Source organism: Heterodontus francisci, chromosome 1 (assembly GCF_036365525.1).
Source record: "Heterodontus francisci isolate sHetFra1 chromosome 1, sHetFra1.hap1, whole genome shotgun sequence".
NCBI lineage: Eukaryota > Metazoa > Chordata > Chondrichthyes > Heterodontiformes > Heterodontidae > Heterodontus > Heterodontus francisci.
Window position 1 is genome coordinate 21,604,273 of NC_090371.1, and position 21,550 is coordinate 21,625,822.

General features: G+C 41.9%; 1 protein-coding gene across 2 annotated transcripts in view; it reads right to left on the minus strand.

Moving 5' to 3' along the window:
* The window catches only part of LOC137368229 (dedicator of cytokinesis protein 2-like), a 1,222,644-nt gene that overhangs the window by 901,757 nt on the left and 299,337 nt on the right, over positions 1-21,550 (minus strand). For both annotated transcript variants that reach the window (XM_068028710.1, XM_068028709.1), the window contains exons 15-17: positions 16,838-16,936; positions 15,942-16,014; positions 14,116-14,219 (exon numbers count right to left, since the gene is read on the minus strand). In XM_068028710.1, coding sequence (XP_067884811.1) covers positions 14,116-14,219; positions 15,942-16,014; positions 16,838-16,936 — 276 coding nt within the window. The remainder of the gene's footprint in view (positions 1-14,115; positions 14,220-15,941; positions 16,015-16,837; positions 16,937-21,550) is intronic.

Consider the following 21,550-nt stretch of genomic DNA (forward strand, 5'->3'; position numbering starts at 1 on the left):
CGCAGTATTTTGCTTTTATATAAGAATAGCATAGAACCTAGTTCAATCTCCTTTGTCCTCAGTTCATCTGTTACTAAACCCCTCATCCATGCCTTTATTACTCTAGGCTCAACTATTTCAATGCTATCCTGGCTGGCCTCCCAAACTTCTGCACTATACACATAAGTTCATCCAAAGCTCTGCTGCCGATATCCCAGCTTGCACCAAGTCCCATTCACCCATCGCTCGCTGACTTACATTGGCTTCCAGTCTAGCAGGATTTCAATGCAGGTCTCAAAGGTGACGTTTTACAGCACTACAACCTCTGAGATATCTGTACTCTTCTAATTTTGGCCTTTTGCACATCACCAATTTTCATTGCTCCACCATTGGTGGCTGTGCTAACGACTGCCCAAATCCTAAGTTCTGGAATTCTCTCCCTAAACCTCTCTGCCTCTCTACTTAAATCTCCTCCTTTGAGACGATCCTTAAAACCTACCTCTTTGACCAAACATCTGTCTTAAGGCTTCCAATTAAATATTGACAACATTCTTGTGAAATGACTTGGGAGGCTTTTACCATGTTAAAAATGCAACAAAAATGCAAGCTACCTCAGATCAAATCAGTACTCCATCTGTACATTTTTCTTGACCTTTATCCACTATCGGTCCTATATGTTGAAATATTTCACTTAAACCATGACAGTAGGATAAGGCGGTATGAGCCCAAACTCGTAAAAGACAAATCAGGACTGAAGTACTTCCTCATTTTTAAACATGTTCAAGGGTTGCAGATGGGACTTTTGAGAATTATTTTTTTCCCTGAATTGCCCTCAGGCTATTTCTCAATCTGTGTTTTTCTGCCTTTCCCACAAAAATAGGAGTAAGCCATTCAGCCCCTTGAGCCTGTGCCGTCTTTCAATTAGATTATGGCTGATCTGCATCTTAATTCCATTTACCCATCATGGCTCCCAGGAGATTAAATAGCTGCTGATAGGTGGGGTTCTCGGGATGTTGTGCTGATTAGTTGGAACTCAGCAGAATGGGGCAGACTCGATGAATGAGCTGGTGGTCTTACCGAATCAGAGAATCACACAGAACAGAAGGAGGACATTCGGCCCATCATGCCTGTGCTGCCTCTTTGAAAGAGCTATTTCACTAGTCCCACTCCCCTGCTGTTTCCCCCTTAGCCCTACAAATTTTTCGTTCCAAGTATTTATCCAATTCATCTTTTGGAAGTTACAATTGAATCTGCTGGAACTGCCCTTTCAGGCAGTGCATTCCAGATCATAACAACTCGCTGTGTTAAAAAAAAACTCCTAATTTTCCCCGCTGGATTTTTTTGCCAATTATCTTAAGTCTGTGTCCTCTGGTTAATGACCTTCCTGCCAGCAGAAACAGTTCCTCACTATCTACTCTATCAAAACCCCTCAAAGGATAGGAATCATACTGAATTAGTCTCCAGTCCACATTTCAGGCATGTTCATTTGCTCATACAAAGACCAGCACCTGCAATAGACTTGTGTGTAGGCTAGTGAAGCAAAATATTTGGAATTACTTAAGAACCGGTTGAATGTTGTAACTTATCGGACCTTTCTGAATGGATGAATTCCGATGGGTTAAATTACCTTTGTTGTCCCAATGGCAAGATAAGCATCTATTGCCCAACCTAAATTGCCCTTGAGAAGGTGGTGGTGAGCCGCCTTCTTAAACCCCTACAGTCCGTGTGGTGTAGATGCTCCCACGGTGCTGTTACGGAGGGAGTTCCAGGATTTTGACCAGCAATGAAGAAGGAACAATACATTTGCAAGTCTTGGTACTGTATAACTTGGAGGGAAATTTGCAGGTAGTGGTGTGCCCAGGCACCTGCTGCACTTACTCTTTTAGATGGTAGAGATCGTGGGTTTGGAAGGTGCTGTCGAAGGAGTCTTGGTAATTTGCTGCAGTGCATCTTATAGATGGTACACATTGCTGCCACTGTGCATTGGTGGGGGAGGGAGTGAAAGTTTAAGTTGATGGATGGGATGCCAATCAAGTGAGTTGCTTTGCCTTGGATCTCGTGAAGTGGATTGGCACTCAATAGTGCAAAACCTGCCCATAATTAGAAGTCCCTTTCAGAGAGAGAGGATAGTGATGTGAGAAAAATGGGTGTCATAGTGGTGAAAAACTGGGTTGAAGTTTAGTTTATGACACATTACTGGGGCGGTGCAGAGAGGGCTCTGCTCTGCATCTATCCTGTACTAATGGAGTGCTCACCACTGACAAAGGGTGCTGAAGGAAAGTATTTCATTCCTTAGCACTGACTTTTCCTACCTTGGTAAACAGGAACATTCACAAAATAAATCAATACTCTTTCGAAAATAAAATATTTTGGATTGAGTCACATAAGCCATGACTGGGCTTCAGTGTTGAGAATCAGAAAGTGAATGAGACACCAGCATCTCAAGGGATCCTAGCAATAGGCAATAAATGCTAATCTTGTCAGCAATGCCCCGATTCCAAGAATAAATGTATGAAAAAGAACTTTGACTGCTTTGGAATATAATCATTAAGATCTATCTTTGCTCCATCTTTATTAATTTTTGCAGACAAGTCAATGCTTCCAAGTCTGATTGTCCATGTCTGAAAATAGCTTGATGGGTGCAGGGAAATAGATAAACACACAGGAAGACATGGGTTATAAAAGTTTGCTAATGGTCATTAAATTTAGGTATTCAGATTTTTTAGCTTGGGGTTAATAAAACTAGTCTTAACATTCTTTTTTTTATTATTGTCTGTTTCAGTGATAAAGTTAAGAATAAAGAAGACTTGCTACAATTGTACAGGGATTTGGTGAGACCACACCTGGAGTACCGTTTATTTGTGGTTGAAGTTGAACCTAGCACAAAGGAAGATGGTTGTGTTTGTTGGAGGTCAATTATCTCAATCCTAGGACATTACTGCAAGAGTTCCTTAGGGTAGTGTCCTAGGCCCAACTGTCATCGGCTGCTTCATCAATGACCTTCCCTCCATCATAATGTCAAAAGTGCAGCTGTTCGCTGATGATTGCATAATATTCAGCACCATCGGCGACTCGTCAGATACTGAAGCAGTCCGTGTGCACATGCAGCGCGATATGGACAACATTCAGGCTTGGGCTGATAAGTGGTAAGTTACATTTGCGCCGCACAAGTGCCAGGCCATGACCATCTCCAACAAGAGAGAATCCAACCATCTCCCCTTGATGTTCAATGGCATTACCATTGCTGAATCCCCCATGACCAACATCCTGGGAGGTACCATTGACCAGAAACTGAACTGGGCCAGCCATATGAACACTGTGGCTACAAGAGCAGGTCAGAGGCTGGGAATTCTTTAGCAAGTAACTCATCTCCTGTCTACCATCTACAAGGCGCAAGTCAGGAGTGTGATGTAATACTCTCCATTTGCTTGGATGGGTGCAGCTCCAATAACACTCAAGAAGCTCAACACCATCCAGGACAAAGCAGCCCGCTTGACTGGCACCTCATCCACCACCTTCAATATTCATTCTCTCCACCACTGACACACAGTGGCAGTAGTGTGTATTATCTACAAGATGCTCTGCAGCAACCAAGATTCATTTGACAGCACCTTCCATCGACCCCTACCACCTAGAAGGACAAGGGCAGCAGATGCATGGGAACACTACCACTTGAAAGTTCCCCTCCAAGCCGCACACCATCCTAACTTGCAGCTACATTGCCGTTCCTTCACTTGTCACTGGGTCAAAATCCTGGAACTCCCTTCCTAACAGCACTGTGGGTGTACCTACACCACATGGACTGCAGTGGTTCAAGAAGGCAGCTCACCACTACCTTCTCAAGAGTAACTAGGAATGGGCAATAAATGCTGGCCTAGCCAGTGACACCACATCCCGTGAAAGAATAAAAAAAGTGTGAAGTTTTGGTTTCCATATTTAAGGAAGGAAATACTTGCATTGGAGGTGGCACAGTGAAGGTTCACTAGATTTTTCACTAGGATGAGAGGGTTGTCCTAGGATGATAGGGTGAGTAAATTGGGTCTGTATTCTCTGGCATTGAGAAGAATGAGAGGTGATCTCATTGAAACATATAAGATTCTGAAGAGACTTGACAGGGTAGAGACTGAGAGGACGTTTCCCCTGGCTGGAGAATCTAGAACATGTGGGCACTGTCTCAGGATAAGGGGTCGATCATATAGGACAGAGATGAGGAAATATTTATTCACAAAGATTGTGAATCTTTGGAATTCTCTACCCCAGAAGGTTGTGGATGCTCCATCATAGAATACATTTAAGGCTGGGATAGATAGATTTTTGGTCTCTCAGGGAATCAAGGGATATGGGGAACAGGCAGGAAAGTGGAGTTGAAGCCAAAGATCAGCCATGATCATATTGAATGGTGAAGCAGGCTCGTTGGGCCATACTCCTACTCCTATTTCTTATGTTATGTTCTAAAGACGTTGGTTGAATATTTGAAATACCATCTGGTGCAGGAAGACTGGCATTTTTCTGGAGCTGCTGAGGGTTAACAATTGTAATATTGTGTATAGTAAAGCTGATGTTACCAAGCAAAAAATCTTTCAGCTTTTTTATTACTTGGAAATAAAGACGTTTCCAATATTCAGTTTGCAACACACTTTGAAAATAGAACCCCTGAAGAATCAATTACAATATTGGGCGCTTTTTAACTTAAACTCATCATTTAGGAAACTGGCCATATTGAGTTTTACACTCCACCTGATTTTACTCCCTGTTGAAGTCATCAGCAGTAATATTGGGTGAAGTGTAAAACGGACATTCCACCTGATCCTGTGGGATAACTGCTTCATGAGATTACTTCCATTGTCTATGTCCCCCACTTCCTCTTCCCTGTCCTCTTTTCTCTCTTTCTTTTTCCCTTTGCTTCCTCCTTCCTCTCCCATTTCTTCCTATGCCTCTCATCTCTCTCTTCACTCTCTCCCTTATCCAACTTTCTTGGTTTTCCTTTCCAAACATATGTATCCTGCAGGAGATTATCAGAAGGGGCACAAAATTGACTGCAAGGATATCAAGATGTGCGACTCTCGAGTTAGTCTGTAAATTGTGATTCTGTTGAATAAAGTTAAGGAACTGAGGAAAAGGCCATCTGGTTTTATCAGCACCACTCCATCCAGCACTCATGCACAATGAGCAGTGTCCAAGCTCGCACCAAGTCCCTTTCACCCATCACACCTGACATTGGCTCCCAGTTAAACAACGTCTCGATCTTAAAATTCTTACCCATGTTTTCAAATCCCTCCATGGCCTTATCCCTCCTTATCTGTAATCTCCTCCAGCTCTATAACTCTCTGAGATATCTGCGCACCTCCAATTCTGGCCTCTCAAGCATTTCGGATTTTAATTGCTCCGTGACGGCCATGCATTCAGCTGCCTAGGCCCTAAGCTCTGGAATTTCTTCCCTAAACCTCTCCACCTCTCTTTCCTCCTTTGACACTCCTTAAAATCTACCACTTTGGTCATCTGCCCTAATATCTCCTGATATAGCTTGGTGTCAAATTTTGTTTGATGACGCTCCTTTGAAGCACCTTGGGATATTTTACTATGTTAAAAGCGCTATTTAAATACAGGTTGTTGTTGTTATGTCCTTCCCCAACACTTATTGATCCCTTACCTCACCAGAAAAACATATCAAGCAGACTTGTTAAAAAGCTTTCTAACCTTCAGACCCCTTCCTCAAGAAGGTAATAATCAGTTACTTTTCTTAAAGGTCCAATTGACTATAAATCAACCACTTTCTCTGGAATTCCCATTAATCTGCCTGAGAAAGAGATTACTAACCCTCCTAGACATTTGTGATTTCTGGACTTGTACCTTATGGTCCCATGTTCATTGTCTAATTTAAATATCGTGTCCTCAACGTTTTCCCTTCTCCGTCATTATTTTAAAGACTTTCACTATAAACATAATTCAAGGTAGTTATTTTGACACACAGTACAACCAAATGCTTGCAGTCACAAGCAGCACTGCTCCCCAGGGAGTTTACCATTTCAACTTCTTAATTGGGAGCTTGGAGGAGTTGCAAAGAACAACTTCCCGCCAGAGCTCAGACTTCATCTTCTAATTGAAGATCGCATTGCCACGATCATTCTTCCTTGCGGGGCTTAATAGTTAACTTCATCCCTTCTGCACCTTTCCTGACTTAAGGGTACAGAAAAGATTGATTACAAATACTTGGGTCAGCTATCGTATAATTGGTCGTGCCTGGATGGAGAGGTACATCATCGATTGGTTATGGCTGTCATCAATTTGACTAAAATTGATTAATCCTAGCTCGGTCTGATGATCCTCCATTAGAAAGAGTGAATGAATCTGTTCCTGGAGATATACACCCCCCATCATTATTTCAGGTTTCTGCTATCTATAAGCTAAATAAGTATGAATTACTGTGGTTACACAATTGTTATGTGATATGCAGTCATTATATTAGCCTACCAAGATATTATTGGACCATTATTTTCTTCTAAGTGCTTATTAATGCTAATATGATTAACTATTACAATAACACTGTTCTGAAGATAGATGGGTCATTGCTTGAATGCTGGACACTTTCATCATCTGTAAACAGTGAATGATTTCAAGAGTTTTCAAACATTCATTACTACTATTCAATTTGCTAATCTAGATTTTTCAGGCATTTATTTTTTGCACATGACTTTACAAAAAATTGAAGGAATCATTTTTTCACTTGACATTTTTCAGTTTTTTTTTTGATCAAGTGTCAACTTCAGCCACTCCAAGTATATTGTAGATAAGATGCAGAGTGCAGCTGCCTCTCTATTCCAGCCCAATTTCAGAACATTACTGTGGCCTCTCTGAAGGATGCACAGACAATTTAATAGAAGCTACACCTGAATTATGGGCCTGTTGTGAGCACGTGTCTGAAACCATTTGAAAGAAAATTAAAATTTGCATTTATATAATGGCTTCCTGACCTCACAATGCCCCAAAAGTGCTTTGGAGCCAATTGATTACTTTTGAAATGCATTCACTGTTGCTGTTAGGCATACATGACAGCCAATTTGGGTATATTAATATCCATAAACAGCAATGAGACTAGTTCTCCATAGCCTACAAACAAAGAGATCAATCCTTTGTCTCCAGGTCAACTTTAAACTTAGGTTAAACAGCTGAAAAAGGCACATTCAAACTCACTGCACCTGGTCACCTATCATTTGTAAATGTTTTATGAGTGGCTAGTTAGATAAATGGGGAGACAGTGGCGCAGTGGTAATGTCATTGGACTAGTAATCCAGAGGCCCATGCTAAAGCCCTGGGAACATGGGTTAAATCCCACCATGGCAGCTGGTGGAATTTAAATTCAGTTAATTAATAAATTCAATTAATTAATACAAATCTGGAATTGAAAGCTAGTCTCAGTAATGGTGCCATGAAACCATCAACTGTCATAAAAACTGAGTTGATTCCAATGTCCTTGAGGGAAGAAAATCTGCTGTCCTTACCTGGTCTGGCCTACATGTGACTCCAAACCCACAGCGATGTGGTTGATTCTTAACTGCCCTCTGAAATGGCCTAACAAACCACTCAGTTGTACCAAACTGCTACAGAATAGTCAATGGGCTGCAGTGGTTTCAAGAGGCAGCTCACCACAAATTTCTCAAGAGCAATTAGGGATGGGCAACAAATGCTGGCCTTGCCAGTGACACCCACATTCCACGAAAAAATGGAATGCAGTCAATGTGGTGCTTGTGAATTTTCAGAAGGCATGAATAAGTTGCCTCACAAGAAGCTTGTTAGAAAACTCAAGGCATATGGTATAAGAGGAAATACAGACATAAGTTTTGAAGGTCGGTCAATGGACAGGAAAGAGTTAAGGTAACTAGGTCTTGCATAGATTGGAAAAGCTTTTGAAGTGGTGTTCCCCAGGGGCAAGTGTTGGGTCCAGCTTAGTTCTCAGTACATATAACTTACATGAATTTGGCTACAGGGAATATTGTTCAAAATGTTTTGATGATGAAAATGTAGGGGGCTGGGCAAACATGGAAAAGCTTTGTAAGAGACTAAAAGAAATCACAGCCAGGTTAGCAAATTGGGAAGACAGGTGGCTGATGCAATTGAATACAACTGGAAATGTGATGTAATATATCTTGGGAGGTAAAACGGGAACGGGAGTATGCACTCAATGGAAAGGTGCTGAAGGGTGTGGATGAACAAAGAGATCTAGGTGTTCAAGTATATATTTGTATGGAAGTGTGAGTATAGCTAGATGAGACCATAATAAAGCAGCAGCATTTTAGAGGATTTGTACATATGCATATAAAATACTAGAGTAAAGAAGTAATGATAAATTTGTATGAAATATTGGTTAAGTTGCCATCACCATACTGTGTGCAATTTTGGTTGTTCCATTATAAAAAGGACATTAAATCCAGAGAGCAGGCATTGTAGATACACCAGCATGGGGCCACTGGTGGGAAACCTATTATGAAGAGAGACTTCAGATTCTGAGACTATTTAATGTGAAAAGAATGTTTGTAGTGAATTTAATAGAGCTTTTAAAAATTGTGAAGGATTTTGATAGAGTAAATAGATAAAATATTATTTCTCCTGGTAGTAGATCCAGTGACATAGTGACAAGGGATCAGCAATTTAAAACTGTCACTTAAGAAAGTGAGGAGAGTGGTTAGGAGAAATTTCTTTATACAGAAGATTGTTGAAGTATGTAATATTTTGCCACAGAGCATGGTTTAGGCACCTTTTAAGAGAAATGTGGATAAGTATTTGAAGCAGAGGAAGATACAGATTTATAGGGAGAGCACAGGATAATCCAAACTTTGAATAGTTCTAATGAAGAATTGCTACAGATATGATGGGCCAAATGGTCTCCTTTTGTGTTGTATACCATTATGGTTCCAAGACAGCTCAGAATGAAGAAATGCCATTTAGCTCACAAGCTAACTCCATGGATACTCTGCAATAAAACCTTTCATGGGACAAACCCCACAATTTCAAAGAGTGCTCTATATAAATATTCTCTCAGAGATGTGGGTTCAAGTCCCACTCCAGGGACTTGAGCACATAATCTAGGCTGGCACGTCAGTGCAATTCTGAGGGAGTGCTGCACCGTCGTGGTACAGACCTTCTGATAAGATGTTAACCTGAGATGTCTGCCCTCCCAGATGGACTTAAGATATCCCATGGCACTATTCCACAGAAGAGCCACATTTAGCCTTCAACCAAGACCATTGAAACAGATTATCTAGTCATTTATCTCATTGCTGATTGTGATATCTTGTGCACAAAGTGGTTGCTGTATTACTTATATTACACTTCAAATGAACTTCATTGGCTGTAAAGCACTTTAGGACATCCTGAGGTTATGAAAGATGTTATATAAATGCAAGTTATTTCTTCTTTGATGCTGAAAGGTTAAAGAACGAATGTGTATTTAGATAGTGTCTTACTAAGTTCTCAGGGCATGGCTCACATCCAATGCTTTAGTTTTAAGTGTAATCACTGTTATTTGGCAAGCAAATTCAGTTTGATCACAGCTCCATTCCTCAATTAAGAATCACTGCCCCTGACCACCTATCATTTATAAATGTTTTGTGACTGATTAGATAGATAAATAGAATACAATGTGGTGCATGTGAACTTTCAGAAGATATTGGATAAGTTGTCTCACAATAGGCTTGCTAGAAAACTCCAGTCATAGGGTATAAGAGGAAATACATCCATATGCTTTGAAAGCCAGTCGATGGACAGAAAACAAAGAGTTATGTTAAGTAAGTCTTGCACAGATTGGAAAAGATTTGGAAGTGGTGTACCACTGAGCTCAGTGCTGACATGAACTGCCATTAAATTGTTTTTGGTAGCGTTGCTTCAGTGAGGAATGGTGCTCAGGATGTCAGATGAACTCTACTCCTGGGGAGCACACTCCTCTCCTTTGAATAGTGAGTCGGCAAAAGAAGTTCTCAGCTTAAGTGTCTCATCAAAAAGACAGAACCTCCAACAATGTAGTACTCCCTCAATAGTGCTTTGAAGTGTCAGCCTAGATCATCTGCTCACGTCCTGGAGTAGGGCCATTCAGCCCGTCGTGTCTGTGCTGGCTATCCATAAGAGTAACTCACCTAGTCCCACTCCCCCATCATTCCCTGTCACCCGGCAATTTCTTCTCTGCAGGTAATTATCCAATTCCCTTTTGAAAGCCACAATTGAATCTGCCGCTACGATACTCTCAGGCTATGAATTCCAGATCCTAGCCGCACACTACACAAAAAATGCTTTTCCTCATGTCACTGTTGCTTCTTTTGCCAATCACCTTACATCGGTGTCGTCTGGTTCTTGAACCTTCCACCAATGGAAACAGTTTCTCCCTATCTACTCTGTCCAGACCCCTCATGATTTTGAAAACCTCTATTAAATCTCCTCTCAACCTTCTCTTCTCGAAGGAGAACAGCTGCAGCTTCTCCAATCTATCCAAGTAACTGAAGTCCCTCAGCCCGAGGACAATTTTCATTACTCTTTTCTGCATCTTTTCTTATAGTTAATGCTTTCACATCCTTCCTAAAGTGTGCTGTCCAAAATTGGACACAGTACTCCAGTTGAAGCTGAACAAGTATTTTATAAAGTTTCACCATAACTTCCTTGCTTTTGTACTCTATTCCTCTATTTATAAAGCCCAGGATTCTGCATGCCTTATTAACCACTTTCTCAACCTACCCTGCCACCTTCAATAATTTGTGCACATATACTCCCAGATTCCTCTGCTCCTGCATCCTCTTAAGAAGGTATCCTTTATCTTATATTGCCTCTCCTCATTCTTACTACCAAAATGTAACACTTCACACTTCTCTGTATTAAATTTCATCTGCCACTTGTTTGCTTATTCCACCAGCCTGTCTATGTCTTCTTGAAGTCTACCACAATCCTCCCCACAGTTCACAATACTTCCAAGTTTTGTGTCATCTGCAAATTTTCAAATTGTCCCCTGCAACCCAAGTCTAGGTCATTAATACGTATCAAGAAAAGCAGTGGTCATAACATGGATCCCTGAGGAACCCCACTATATACCATCCTCCAGTCTGAAAAACAACTGCTCGCTCACTGTCATTCAGCCAACTTCACATCCATGCTGCCACTGTCCCTTTTAGTCCATGGACTTCAACTTTTATTGACAAGCCTGATATGTGGCATTTTATCAAATGGTTTTTGGAAGTCCATGTACACATCAACAGATTACCTTCATCAACCCTCTTCTGTTACCTCAACAAAAAACTCAATCAAATTAGTTAAACATGATTTGTCCTTAACAAATCCATGCTAGCTTTCCGTTATTAGTCCACTTTTGTCCAAGTAACTGTCAATTTTGTCCTGGATGATCATTTCTAAAACCTTCCCCACCTTTTAGGATAAACTGACTGGCCTGTAGTTGCTGGGCTTATCCTTACACCCTTTCTTGAACAAGGATGTAACATTTGCCATTTGCCAGTCCTCTGGTGCCACCCCCTGTATCTAAGGAGAGATTGAAAAGTGTTGATGTTCAAAGAGACCTAGGTGTCCTTGTTCATAACTCACTGAATGCTAGCATGCAGGTTCAGCAAGCAATTAGGAAGGCACACGGTATGTTAGACTGTATCGCAACAGGATTTGAATACAGGAGCAAAGAAATCTTGCTTTAATTGTATAGAGCAATGGTGAGGCTGTACCTGGAATATTGTGTACAGTTCTGGTCCCCTTGCCTGAGGAAGGATACACTTGCCATAGAGGGTGGCAACGGAGGTTCACCAGACTGATTCCTGGGATAGTGGGATCATCCTATGAGGAGAGACTGGGCCTGTATTCTCTGGAGTTTAGAAGAATGAGAGGCAATCTCAAAGAAACTTACAAAATTCTTAAAGAGATAGACAGAGTAAATGCAGAAAGGATGTTTCCCCTGGCTGTGGGGTCTAGAACCAAGGGACGCAGTCTCAGATTAAAGGCAAGCCAAGAGATGAGGAGGAACTTCTTCACTCAGAGTGTGGTGAATCTTTGGAATTCTCTGTCCCAGAGGGTGGTGGAAGCTCTGTCACTGAGTAAGTTCAAGACAGAGATCAATAGATTTCTAGTTGCTAATGACATTAAGGGATATGGGGATAGTGCGGGTATATGGCATTGAAGTAAAAGATCAGCCTTGATATAGAATGACAGAGCAGAATCGAAGGGCCTTAGCTGAATGGCCTACTCCTACTTCCTTTTATCATCCTTTCACTATTAATCTGCCTATAGAAGACTTTTGGATTCTTTTTTATATTAGCTGCCAGTTTCTGTTCATACTCTTTCTTTGCTTCTCATTTCTTTTTTCCCTTCCCCTCTGAACTTTTTATATTCAGCCTGGTTCTCACTTGTATTATTAATCTGACATCTGTCATATGCACCCTTTTTCTGCTTCAGCTTACTCTCTATCTCTTTCATCATTCTAGGAGCTCTGGCTTTGTTTGTCTTACTTTTCCCCCTCATTGGAATGTTCCTCGACTGTACCCAATCTATCTCCTCTTTAAAGGCAGCCCATTGTTCTGTGACAGTTTTTCCAGGCAATCTTTGATTCCAATTTACCTTGGTCAGATCCATTCTCACCCCGTTGAAACTGGCCTTCCCCCAATTAATTATTTTTGCTCTGGATTGCTCCTTATCCTTTTCCATAGCTAACCTGAAGCTTATGACACTATGATCACTGTCCCCTAAATGTTCCCACTTTATCCACTTGACCCACCTCATTCCCAAGAACAGATCCAGCAATGCCTCTTTCCTCATTGGACCTGAAACATACTGATCTAGAAGATTATCCTGATCACACTTTAGAAACACTTCCTCAGGTGTTTTCGGCATGCTACAACTACTATTGCTCGATGCACAGTTTTGAAAGTCTGTAGCCCATCCATTGGACCGCCCACATTCAAATGGCTGCACAAAAGCAAAAGAACTCTGATATACATGCAAATAAATGAATTAAGATTTTTTTCTTGTTTTTCTATTTTCCTCATCTCCCCACAAGACTCCAATTTGAGTCAATGCATCAGAAACTCTTCATTCCCAAATTCGATTCAGCATATTGTGACAACCAGGTGAGAAAGTTGTCTCAGCCTTCACCTGGTCTTACAGGATTTAATTTTAAACACATCGTGTTTTTAGCTCCCCCTTGGTGAATCCTTGTTACCGCTTTCCAATTATAAGGCAAAGAAACCAGCACAAACAGGTTTTCTTAGGCTTAAAGAAGAAAAGTTGAAATTTATTAAACTCTAATTCGGTTGACGCCTACGGATACACGATGCGCCCACACGATGCGGCAGCATGCATACGCGATAAACACATGCAAATACAGACAGAAAAGAGAAGAAAAATAAAGTGGAAACATTTGAGGTAGATCTTGCTTTTCATTGGGGCCCAGTATTCTTCTTAAACCTTGTTTGCTGTAGGAGACTTTTCTCTCTTGGGGTTCATGTGTCTTCAGTGGATTCAGAGGCTTGTGAGAAAGAGATGGGAGCAGAAAGGAGAGATCATCTCAGTCCAGCAGCAACAGTCTTTCTGAGTTCAAACTCTCTGTGGCTGGTTCAAAAGACCCTGGAACAGCCAATTAGTCATGTGACCAGCTGGTCTAACCAGTCCTGGATTGTATCACCTTCGCAGTTTCTGCAATGCTCCTCATACACAATATCTGGTGATCAAGGTCCATTGTGGGTTGAATGTGGCAGGGAATGATCCTTTGTCCTTCCAAGCACTGTCTATTAATATGCACATTTCTTTTTCCAGCTATGGCTGATCTGTTTAACAAGTCATTTCCTTGCTCCAGCAACAGTTTAAAATCAATATTCATGACAAAATTAATGTGTCAAATTCTTGGTAGGTGGGGGCCTAGCATGACAGTATGGCCATCTCTGTAATATAAGGTATGTAGGAAAGTGACACCTTCCTCAAAAAAAACACTGTTCCCTTCACCCCCAAGCAACTAACAAACTCAGCATCTACAAGAAGCCAGCGATTTGAATGCTGGCAAAGACTTGATTCATACTCGGAGTCTTTGAGCTGAAAGTGGTTACCAGGATGAATCAGCTGAAAGAAAAGTTACAAGCTGGCTCAAATATCACAGCTATTTATTTTCACCTTGTACAAGATGAGGTCATGCTCTCCATCTCGCAGGGTTGTTCCATCAGGTTTCATTAGCTTCACGTACGCCATTGCAAATATTTTCTCTCCCTTATCTTTAGCTGCAATACATGAAGAATGTTATAGTCATTTCCAGTTTGGCAATATGATGGATGCTTAGACTTTTTCCCAAATTACTTGACCTTCCTTGACTAATGGCTCCAAACCTCTTTCTCCCAAAGGTTTTAATATTTTACCCCTTTCAAAGTATATATTTGTCTCCATGGCACTTTCTCCCTTGGGCTTTTGGTGTAACATACCCAGCATGTGCTTCAGAGGAGGGTGGTGGGGAGAGGCAACTTTGCTCTGAAAGATATCTCTTCCATGTTTCACTGACATAAAGATTTTCAAACGTTTCCATCGGGTGGATCACCTGCACATGCCAGCAGACTGACATGCTACTATATCCTGGCCGATATTTATCCCTCAACCCATATCACAGGTGATCTGTTACTTCACATTTTTCGCTGTTTGTGGGATCATGCTGTGTAAATTGGCTGCTGCTTTTACTGTGTTAGAACAGTGACCACACTTCAAAAGTACTTCATTGGCTGTAAAGTGCTTTTGGATGCTCTGAGGTCATGAAGGATGCAAGAGAAATGTAAATTCCTACAACATTCAAAACACAGGGACCCCCCTCCCCCCCCCACTTTTCAATTTTATATCACATCAGGCAGGCGGTGGATCGGTGCGGGTCTGCTGCCTGCTCAATGGTCCAAAACTATTTCTTTGGTCAGGCCACTTCTTTGGTGACGTTGGAACACTCAGCGAGTGCTGATTGGGGGAGGAACAGGAAATCCGGAGTGACAAGCTGGATATTAAAACGTAAATTAGGGGTGGAGGGGGGAAGGCAACCTCAAAGAAGTCAACACTCCTACCAGTCTCACTGCTCTTCTGCTTACTATTGTAGCCACCCCATATCGAAGCGTCGGGTAGCATAGTGGCTACCTTACTGGATTAGTAATCCAGACACCGGAACTTATTCCTGGCAGCCGGGGAATTTAAAATCAATTAATTAAATAAAATCTAGAATAAAAAGCTAGTGATACAGTAATGGGTGACCATGAAACTACCAGATTATTGTCAAAACCATCCAGTTCATTAATGTGCTTTAGGGAAGGAAATCTGCCGCCCTTTATCTCTTCTGGCCTATATGTGACTCCAAACCACAACATTGTGAAGGACTTTGACTGCCCTCTGAAATGACCTAGCAAGACATTCAGTTGCATTCAAGAAAGTGGCTCACCACCATCTTCTCAAGGTCAATTTGGGATGGGGAAACAGTGAAGCCCTCATTCCATGAATGAATGAATGAAAAAAAATGTGTAAGACTTGTAGTTGCTCCATTGCTGAAAAATGATACTTGTAATGTTGTATTTTTGATCACAGGCTCTCCCCAACTGTCAAGGAAGAGCTGGTACAGGCCAATAATAGATAAAAAATCCTGCAATAACCAACCTGATCGAGGAGATATAATGCTACTAGAAACATCACTTTACATTGGCAGAAACCATCCCACTATACGGTATAATGTGATTCCAGAGGCAAGAATGCCCCCTAATTTATATGACAGCACAATCTCTGAAGGCTGTAATATAATTGAGATATTCTTCCCAGCGTCACAAGGAGATTGGAAACATGTTGCAATGAGATAACGCTCAGTACTTGGTGTTCAAAACCTCTTATTCCTACTCATAAGATTCCTTCTGTAAATTTGTAACAAGTTCTGGATTTTAAGGAAAATCAGCAGTTAAAAGTGTTAAGCAGTGTTCAACTCTACTTACATTCAGCAGATGATCGGTGTTTGAACGTGAAGCGAAGGTGAGTCCTCTGAACATCTTCAATGGCAATAGCCACCTGGGAACAGTAATTGTAACTTAGGAAGTTTGGAGTGAAAATGACTGGCATAAAGTTTGCTGAAGAGGCTGGCAGAAATATTAGGTGGGAAAGGTTTGAATTTCAGCTATAATTATCTAGATAGCATAATATCATGCAACATCATTAATTCTAAAAAACAGCAGACAAGGTAAGTCACAAGACAAGTGATTGGTGATGTTTAATGTGGGCCTGAAGTTTGTGAAAGCAAGTGAAACTGGACCTTAAAACTGCATGTGCAAATATTAGCATCCGATTGCTCAAAGCACTTTTGTGTAATTCCTTAGTCTTCTATTTAAGGGAATTTAATAAATGTATTAGCATCTCTGTTAGAGTACACAGGAAAGTGAAAGTGCATGAGTGCTCGCCGCTGCATGGAAGATCGCGGACAGCTGGCAAGATCACAGTGAGAGGTACGTTAATTTATTCATGTCCTTTATTGAAATATTTAAAGTTGGGTCTCATTGCCGGGTTTGGTGGGGGAGGGGGTGGAGGGCGGCGACCGCCACGGAGCCTTTCCACCGCCGGGAAGATCGGACCCGGCAATCCTGGTGTCGGGCTCCTTGGTAGGCCACTGCTGGTGTGATCTTCCAGCTGCCTCCCCACCCCGCCCACCACAGAGCCCAATGCCGGGAGCTCAACAAAATCCCAGCCCTCATTGCCATTCTCTTGCCCTCTTTTTTTTTTTAAACAAAGCAGCATCTTTAAAGAGCTCGTTGAACATTCTACGCTGTTCTACGTCCACTTTCCTTGGTCTGATTTAGATCGCTAGCAAGGATGTAGTTAATGTAAAGCTTGCACTGACCTTGACAGTTTCCATCCAGCGCTGTTGCTTGAGCTGGTAATAAACCACTGATTGGTAGTAAGTTACAGGTTTGTCTCCAGCCCCTTGGCATATGGCATTCTGGGCATCACAGAGAGAGAAAAAAATTTAGAGCAGCAATTTCCACAAAGCTATGCTTTTCAAAAATGATTAATTGTGTTCGCTACTCATCTTGAGATAAAAGTTCCACCTATTGCTGGTCCATGCTCTGAGTACTTCATTAATAAAATGTCTGGAGTAGGCGGTAAAATTGATTACCTTTTGAGAAGGCACAGTGTGATATTCATGTGAGGCTGAAATAATTACATTACTTATGTAGAGACGACAGGTTGTATTTTAATAACGACAAACTGCTTGGAGGGATAACATCCCTTCAGACATTAAAGCCGGCAATACCTCTTTCTTTCTTGGCACTTGTGAGGTGGAGAATGACAGCACTGTAGAAAGGAACTGACTTTCTTTGTGACAAAGCAAGGTGACAAACCAGTGAGTCAGAAGCTTGTGTGTTCAAATGTTACTCCAGAGGCTTAAGCACAAAATCTGGACTGACACGCCCAAATGCAGTTTCAAAGTACTCATTGTACCATTGGTGGTGCCATCTTTAAACCAAGGCCCCATCTGCTCTTTCAAGTAAAATAGATCCCATAGCATTACTTTGAAGAAGAGCAGGTAAGTTCTCCCTGGACAATACTTATCCCTCCCATTAACTCTTGGAATTTAAGGCAAATTATTTGACCTGTTTAGGAAATTAGCTGAGCAGCAGGGATAAAGGGCAGGCACTCTACTTGGCAGGATGTTATGAATGGTGTCCCGTAAGGGGCTGTCGGGGCCTCAGCTACTCACTGTATTTATTAATGATGCAGATGATGGAGCAGAAAGCCACATGTCCAAGTTAGAACATAGAACAGTACAGCACAGTACAGGCCCTTCGGCCCACGATGTTGTGCCAAACCTTTAACCTACTCTAAGATCAAAAAAGTTAGTTGATGACACAAAAATAAGTAGCATTGTAAGCAGTGTAGATGGAAGCATAAAATTACAAAGAGCTATTATTTATTTATTTTATTTATTTAGAGATACAGCACTGAAACAGGCCCTTCGGCCCACTGAGTCTGTGCCGACCATCAACCACCCATTTACACTAATCCCATATTCCTACCACATCCCCACCTGTCCCTATATTCCCCTACCACCGACCTACACTAGGGGCAATTTATAATGGCCAATTTACCTATCAACCTGCAAGTCTTTGGCTGTGGGAGGAAACCGTAGCACCCGGCGAAAACCCACGCAGACACAGGGAGAACTTTCAAACTCCACAGAGGCAATACCCAGAATTGAACCCGGGTCGCTGGAGCTGTGAGGCTGTGGTGCTAACCACTGTGCCACTGTAATTAAGTGAATAGGCAAAACTGTAGTAAATGGATTTCAATGTAGGTAAATGTGACGTCATCCTCTTTGGACCGAAAAAGGTATGTTCGAATTCTGTTCTAAACAGTGTAAGGCTTGAAATATTGGCAAGCCAAAGAGATCTGAGTGGGGAGTCCAGGTACCTAGGTCATCAAAATGTCAAGAACAAGTACAGAAAATATTCAAAAAGGCGAAAGGAATGCTGGCTTTTATACCTAGAAGTCATGCTTCAGCTATACAAAGCCCTGGTTAGGCCATACCTGGAGTACTGTGTTCATTTCTGGGCACCACACTTTAGGAAGGATATATTGACCTTGGAGGGAGTGCAGTGTAGATTTACCAGAATGATACCTGGACTCCTGGATTTCGAGAGGAAACCAGGGTCGTATTCTCTTGAATTTGGAAGTTTAAGAGGTGATTGAAGTTTTCAAGATATTATGGGGAACAAATAGGGTAGATAAATAGAAACTATTTCCACTAGTTGGGGAGTTCAGGACTAGGGGCAGAACCAAAAAATTAAAACCAAACTTTCCAGGAGTGAAATTAGGGAACACTTTTACACACAAAGGGTGATAGAAGTTTAGAACTCTCTTCTGCAAAGGGCAATTGTTAATTTAAAATCTGAGGCACATAGATTTCTGTTAACCAAAGGTATTAAAGGTATGTGCAGAATAGTCACATGATCGCATTGAATGGCAGAACTAGCTCATGGGGCTAAATAGACTCCACCTGTTCTTCTGGGCTAAATTTTCCCAGCCCCAAAGAGGCAGCTTTGGATGTGATGGGGGCGCGGTGGGGGGGGAAGGTGGGGAAATTTAGATAGTTGAACATCGGGATGTGTCCCTGACGTTGTCCCAGGGACGGGCTGACCACAGTCAGTAGCCCGCTGCTTGGAAGGGGGCAGCCAATTAGGTTCCACTTAGGGGTCATTTTCTGAAGGTGACAGCATAGCGACCCCGCGGAGTTCTGAACCAGGCAGCGCCTTGGAGACAGCCATTGGGGGTGGGGCCATCGGAGCCAGAGGCTCAATGTCCCAGTTAAGGAGCCGCTAGCATGAAAGGCTGCAGCCGCGGCCAAGACCTATCCTGTGGAGGGTTTCCTGCTCCACGCTGATGACCCTACTAGCTGTGGGCCTCTTCATTCTCAAATTTTCAGAAGGTGTCTGGATCGCAACCCAACCAGGAAAATTCTGGGCTATGTTTCTCAACCAAAGCAGATTAAATGGTCACTCGCTCATTGCTGTTTGTGGGATCTTGCTATGTGCAAAGTGACTGCTGCGTTTCCTGTATTTAATGTGACCTGTTCCTCCCAAGCCTGCTACACCTACCTAATGTCATGCCTCAAATTACTGACATACTATATCCGAAATGTTATTTTCTGAAAGAAATCTATCTAATTTGCATCTAAATGAATCAGTGAAAACTGCTGCCAACATCTCCCTGGAAAGCCTGTTCCATACACACTTTGCTCACTGAAATATTGCTTCCACAGATTAGTTTTGAAATTTACCCTCATTCAAGAACAGGCTGTGTGCTCAGATTCTACTGCTTCGGACAAGGTGAAATAGCTTATTAGAGCTGGACATTATCGAGTCCCTTTAGAATTTTAAAAACTGTAACCTTCTCTTTTCCAGTAAAAACCTACCCATTTACATAATCCAATCCCTCCATCTCCTAAATCATTCTGGTTGAATTGTCCTTTATTTTTTCAACAGCTGTAAATCCTTTTTGTCCCAAGGTATACACGATATTCTAAGTGCCATCACACCAATGATTTATAAAATAGCAGGATTACCTCACTATTTTAGCTCAGTATTGAATCTTTAATACATCCCAATGTTTGATTTGCTTTACTCACTGCTCCTGAGAATTGTTGAGATAGCTTCAATTTATTGTCAATCAAGATCCGCAGATCTCTTTAATTTTCCATGCACAAAATTCTGCAGTTCCCATCGGAGCCTTTATCCCTGCAGACTAAGGGGACATATCCTGTCAAGGTTTACAGCATTTGCATTCCTATTTGATCTCTACTCATGCAATTGATCCATTGCAGACACTGTCTTCAGAATTTGTGGGGTCTGAGAGGGCAGACAGCAAGATTTAGCCCTGAGGGGAGCAGGAATTTGGGGGCAGGTGTAGGCTCTTCAGCTCCTCGAGCTTGTTCCATTATTCAATTAGATTATGTCTGATCTGAAACTTAATTCCAATTACTCACCTTGCTTCTCTAGCATTTACTGTCCTTGCATAACGACAGTCTATCAATCTTAGTTTTGAAATTTTCAATTGACCCCCATGCTCAACAGCTTTTTGGAGGAGAGGGCTTTAGATTTCCACTAACTTTTGCGCAAAGAAATGTTTTCTGGCATCACCCATGAATGGCCTCACTCAAATTTTAAGGCTATGCCTCCTCATTCTGGATTCCCCCTTGTACCTTCCCCACCAAAGGAAATAATTTCTCTCTATTTACCCTATCAACACCTTTAATCATCTTAAACACTTCAATTGGATCATCCCTGAGCCTATACTCAAGGGAATACAAACCTAGCCTATGCAACCAGTCCTGATTATTTAACCCTTCTAGCCCCAGTATCATTCCGGTTAAACTAGGACCAGGCCCATTTGCTGTGGCCTTTTCAATGCTATTGCGGGGAGGCCATGAATGAAGCTTCAGCTTAAGTTCTCCCACGTGAAGGGATCTAAGCTGGCATGACCTCTGCTAAACCCTACTGACCCTACTGAGTCACGCCAAGCGCAGAATTCCGGGTTAGTCTGAGAATTCCCCAGACAGTTCCACTTCATGTCAAAGGAGGGGCAGGGAGAAGATCTGCCTTCCCCTCACCCACTGGAATTTAAAGGGCCCTCTGAAATGGTTGTGGTAGCCGAGTGGTTATATTACAAGACTGTCACCCCAGACGTTGTAAGTTCAAGTCCCACCATTACACAGAAGTCACTAAATCTTGGTGTTTGGGCTAGCACCAGAAAATGACCATGAAATCTGCCAATTTGTTGTAAAAACCTAACTGGCTCATGAATGTCCTGCAGGGACAGATCTGCCCTTCTTGCCCAGTCCAGTCTATATGGGACTCTAGTTCCACACTATGTAGTTGACTCTTGATGCCCTCAGAGCACCTTGGAAGGATGAATATATACTGCATTGCCAGTATTGCCCACATTCAAGAAAAAAAAATAAAGAAACACTGTTAAAAAATGGTGCAGGAATAGTGTGATTTCAAGTCTCACTAGAATGATTATCCTACTGTCTCCTCATTACTTTGATGCCAGCCAT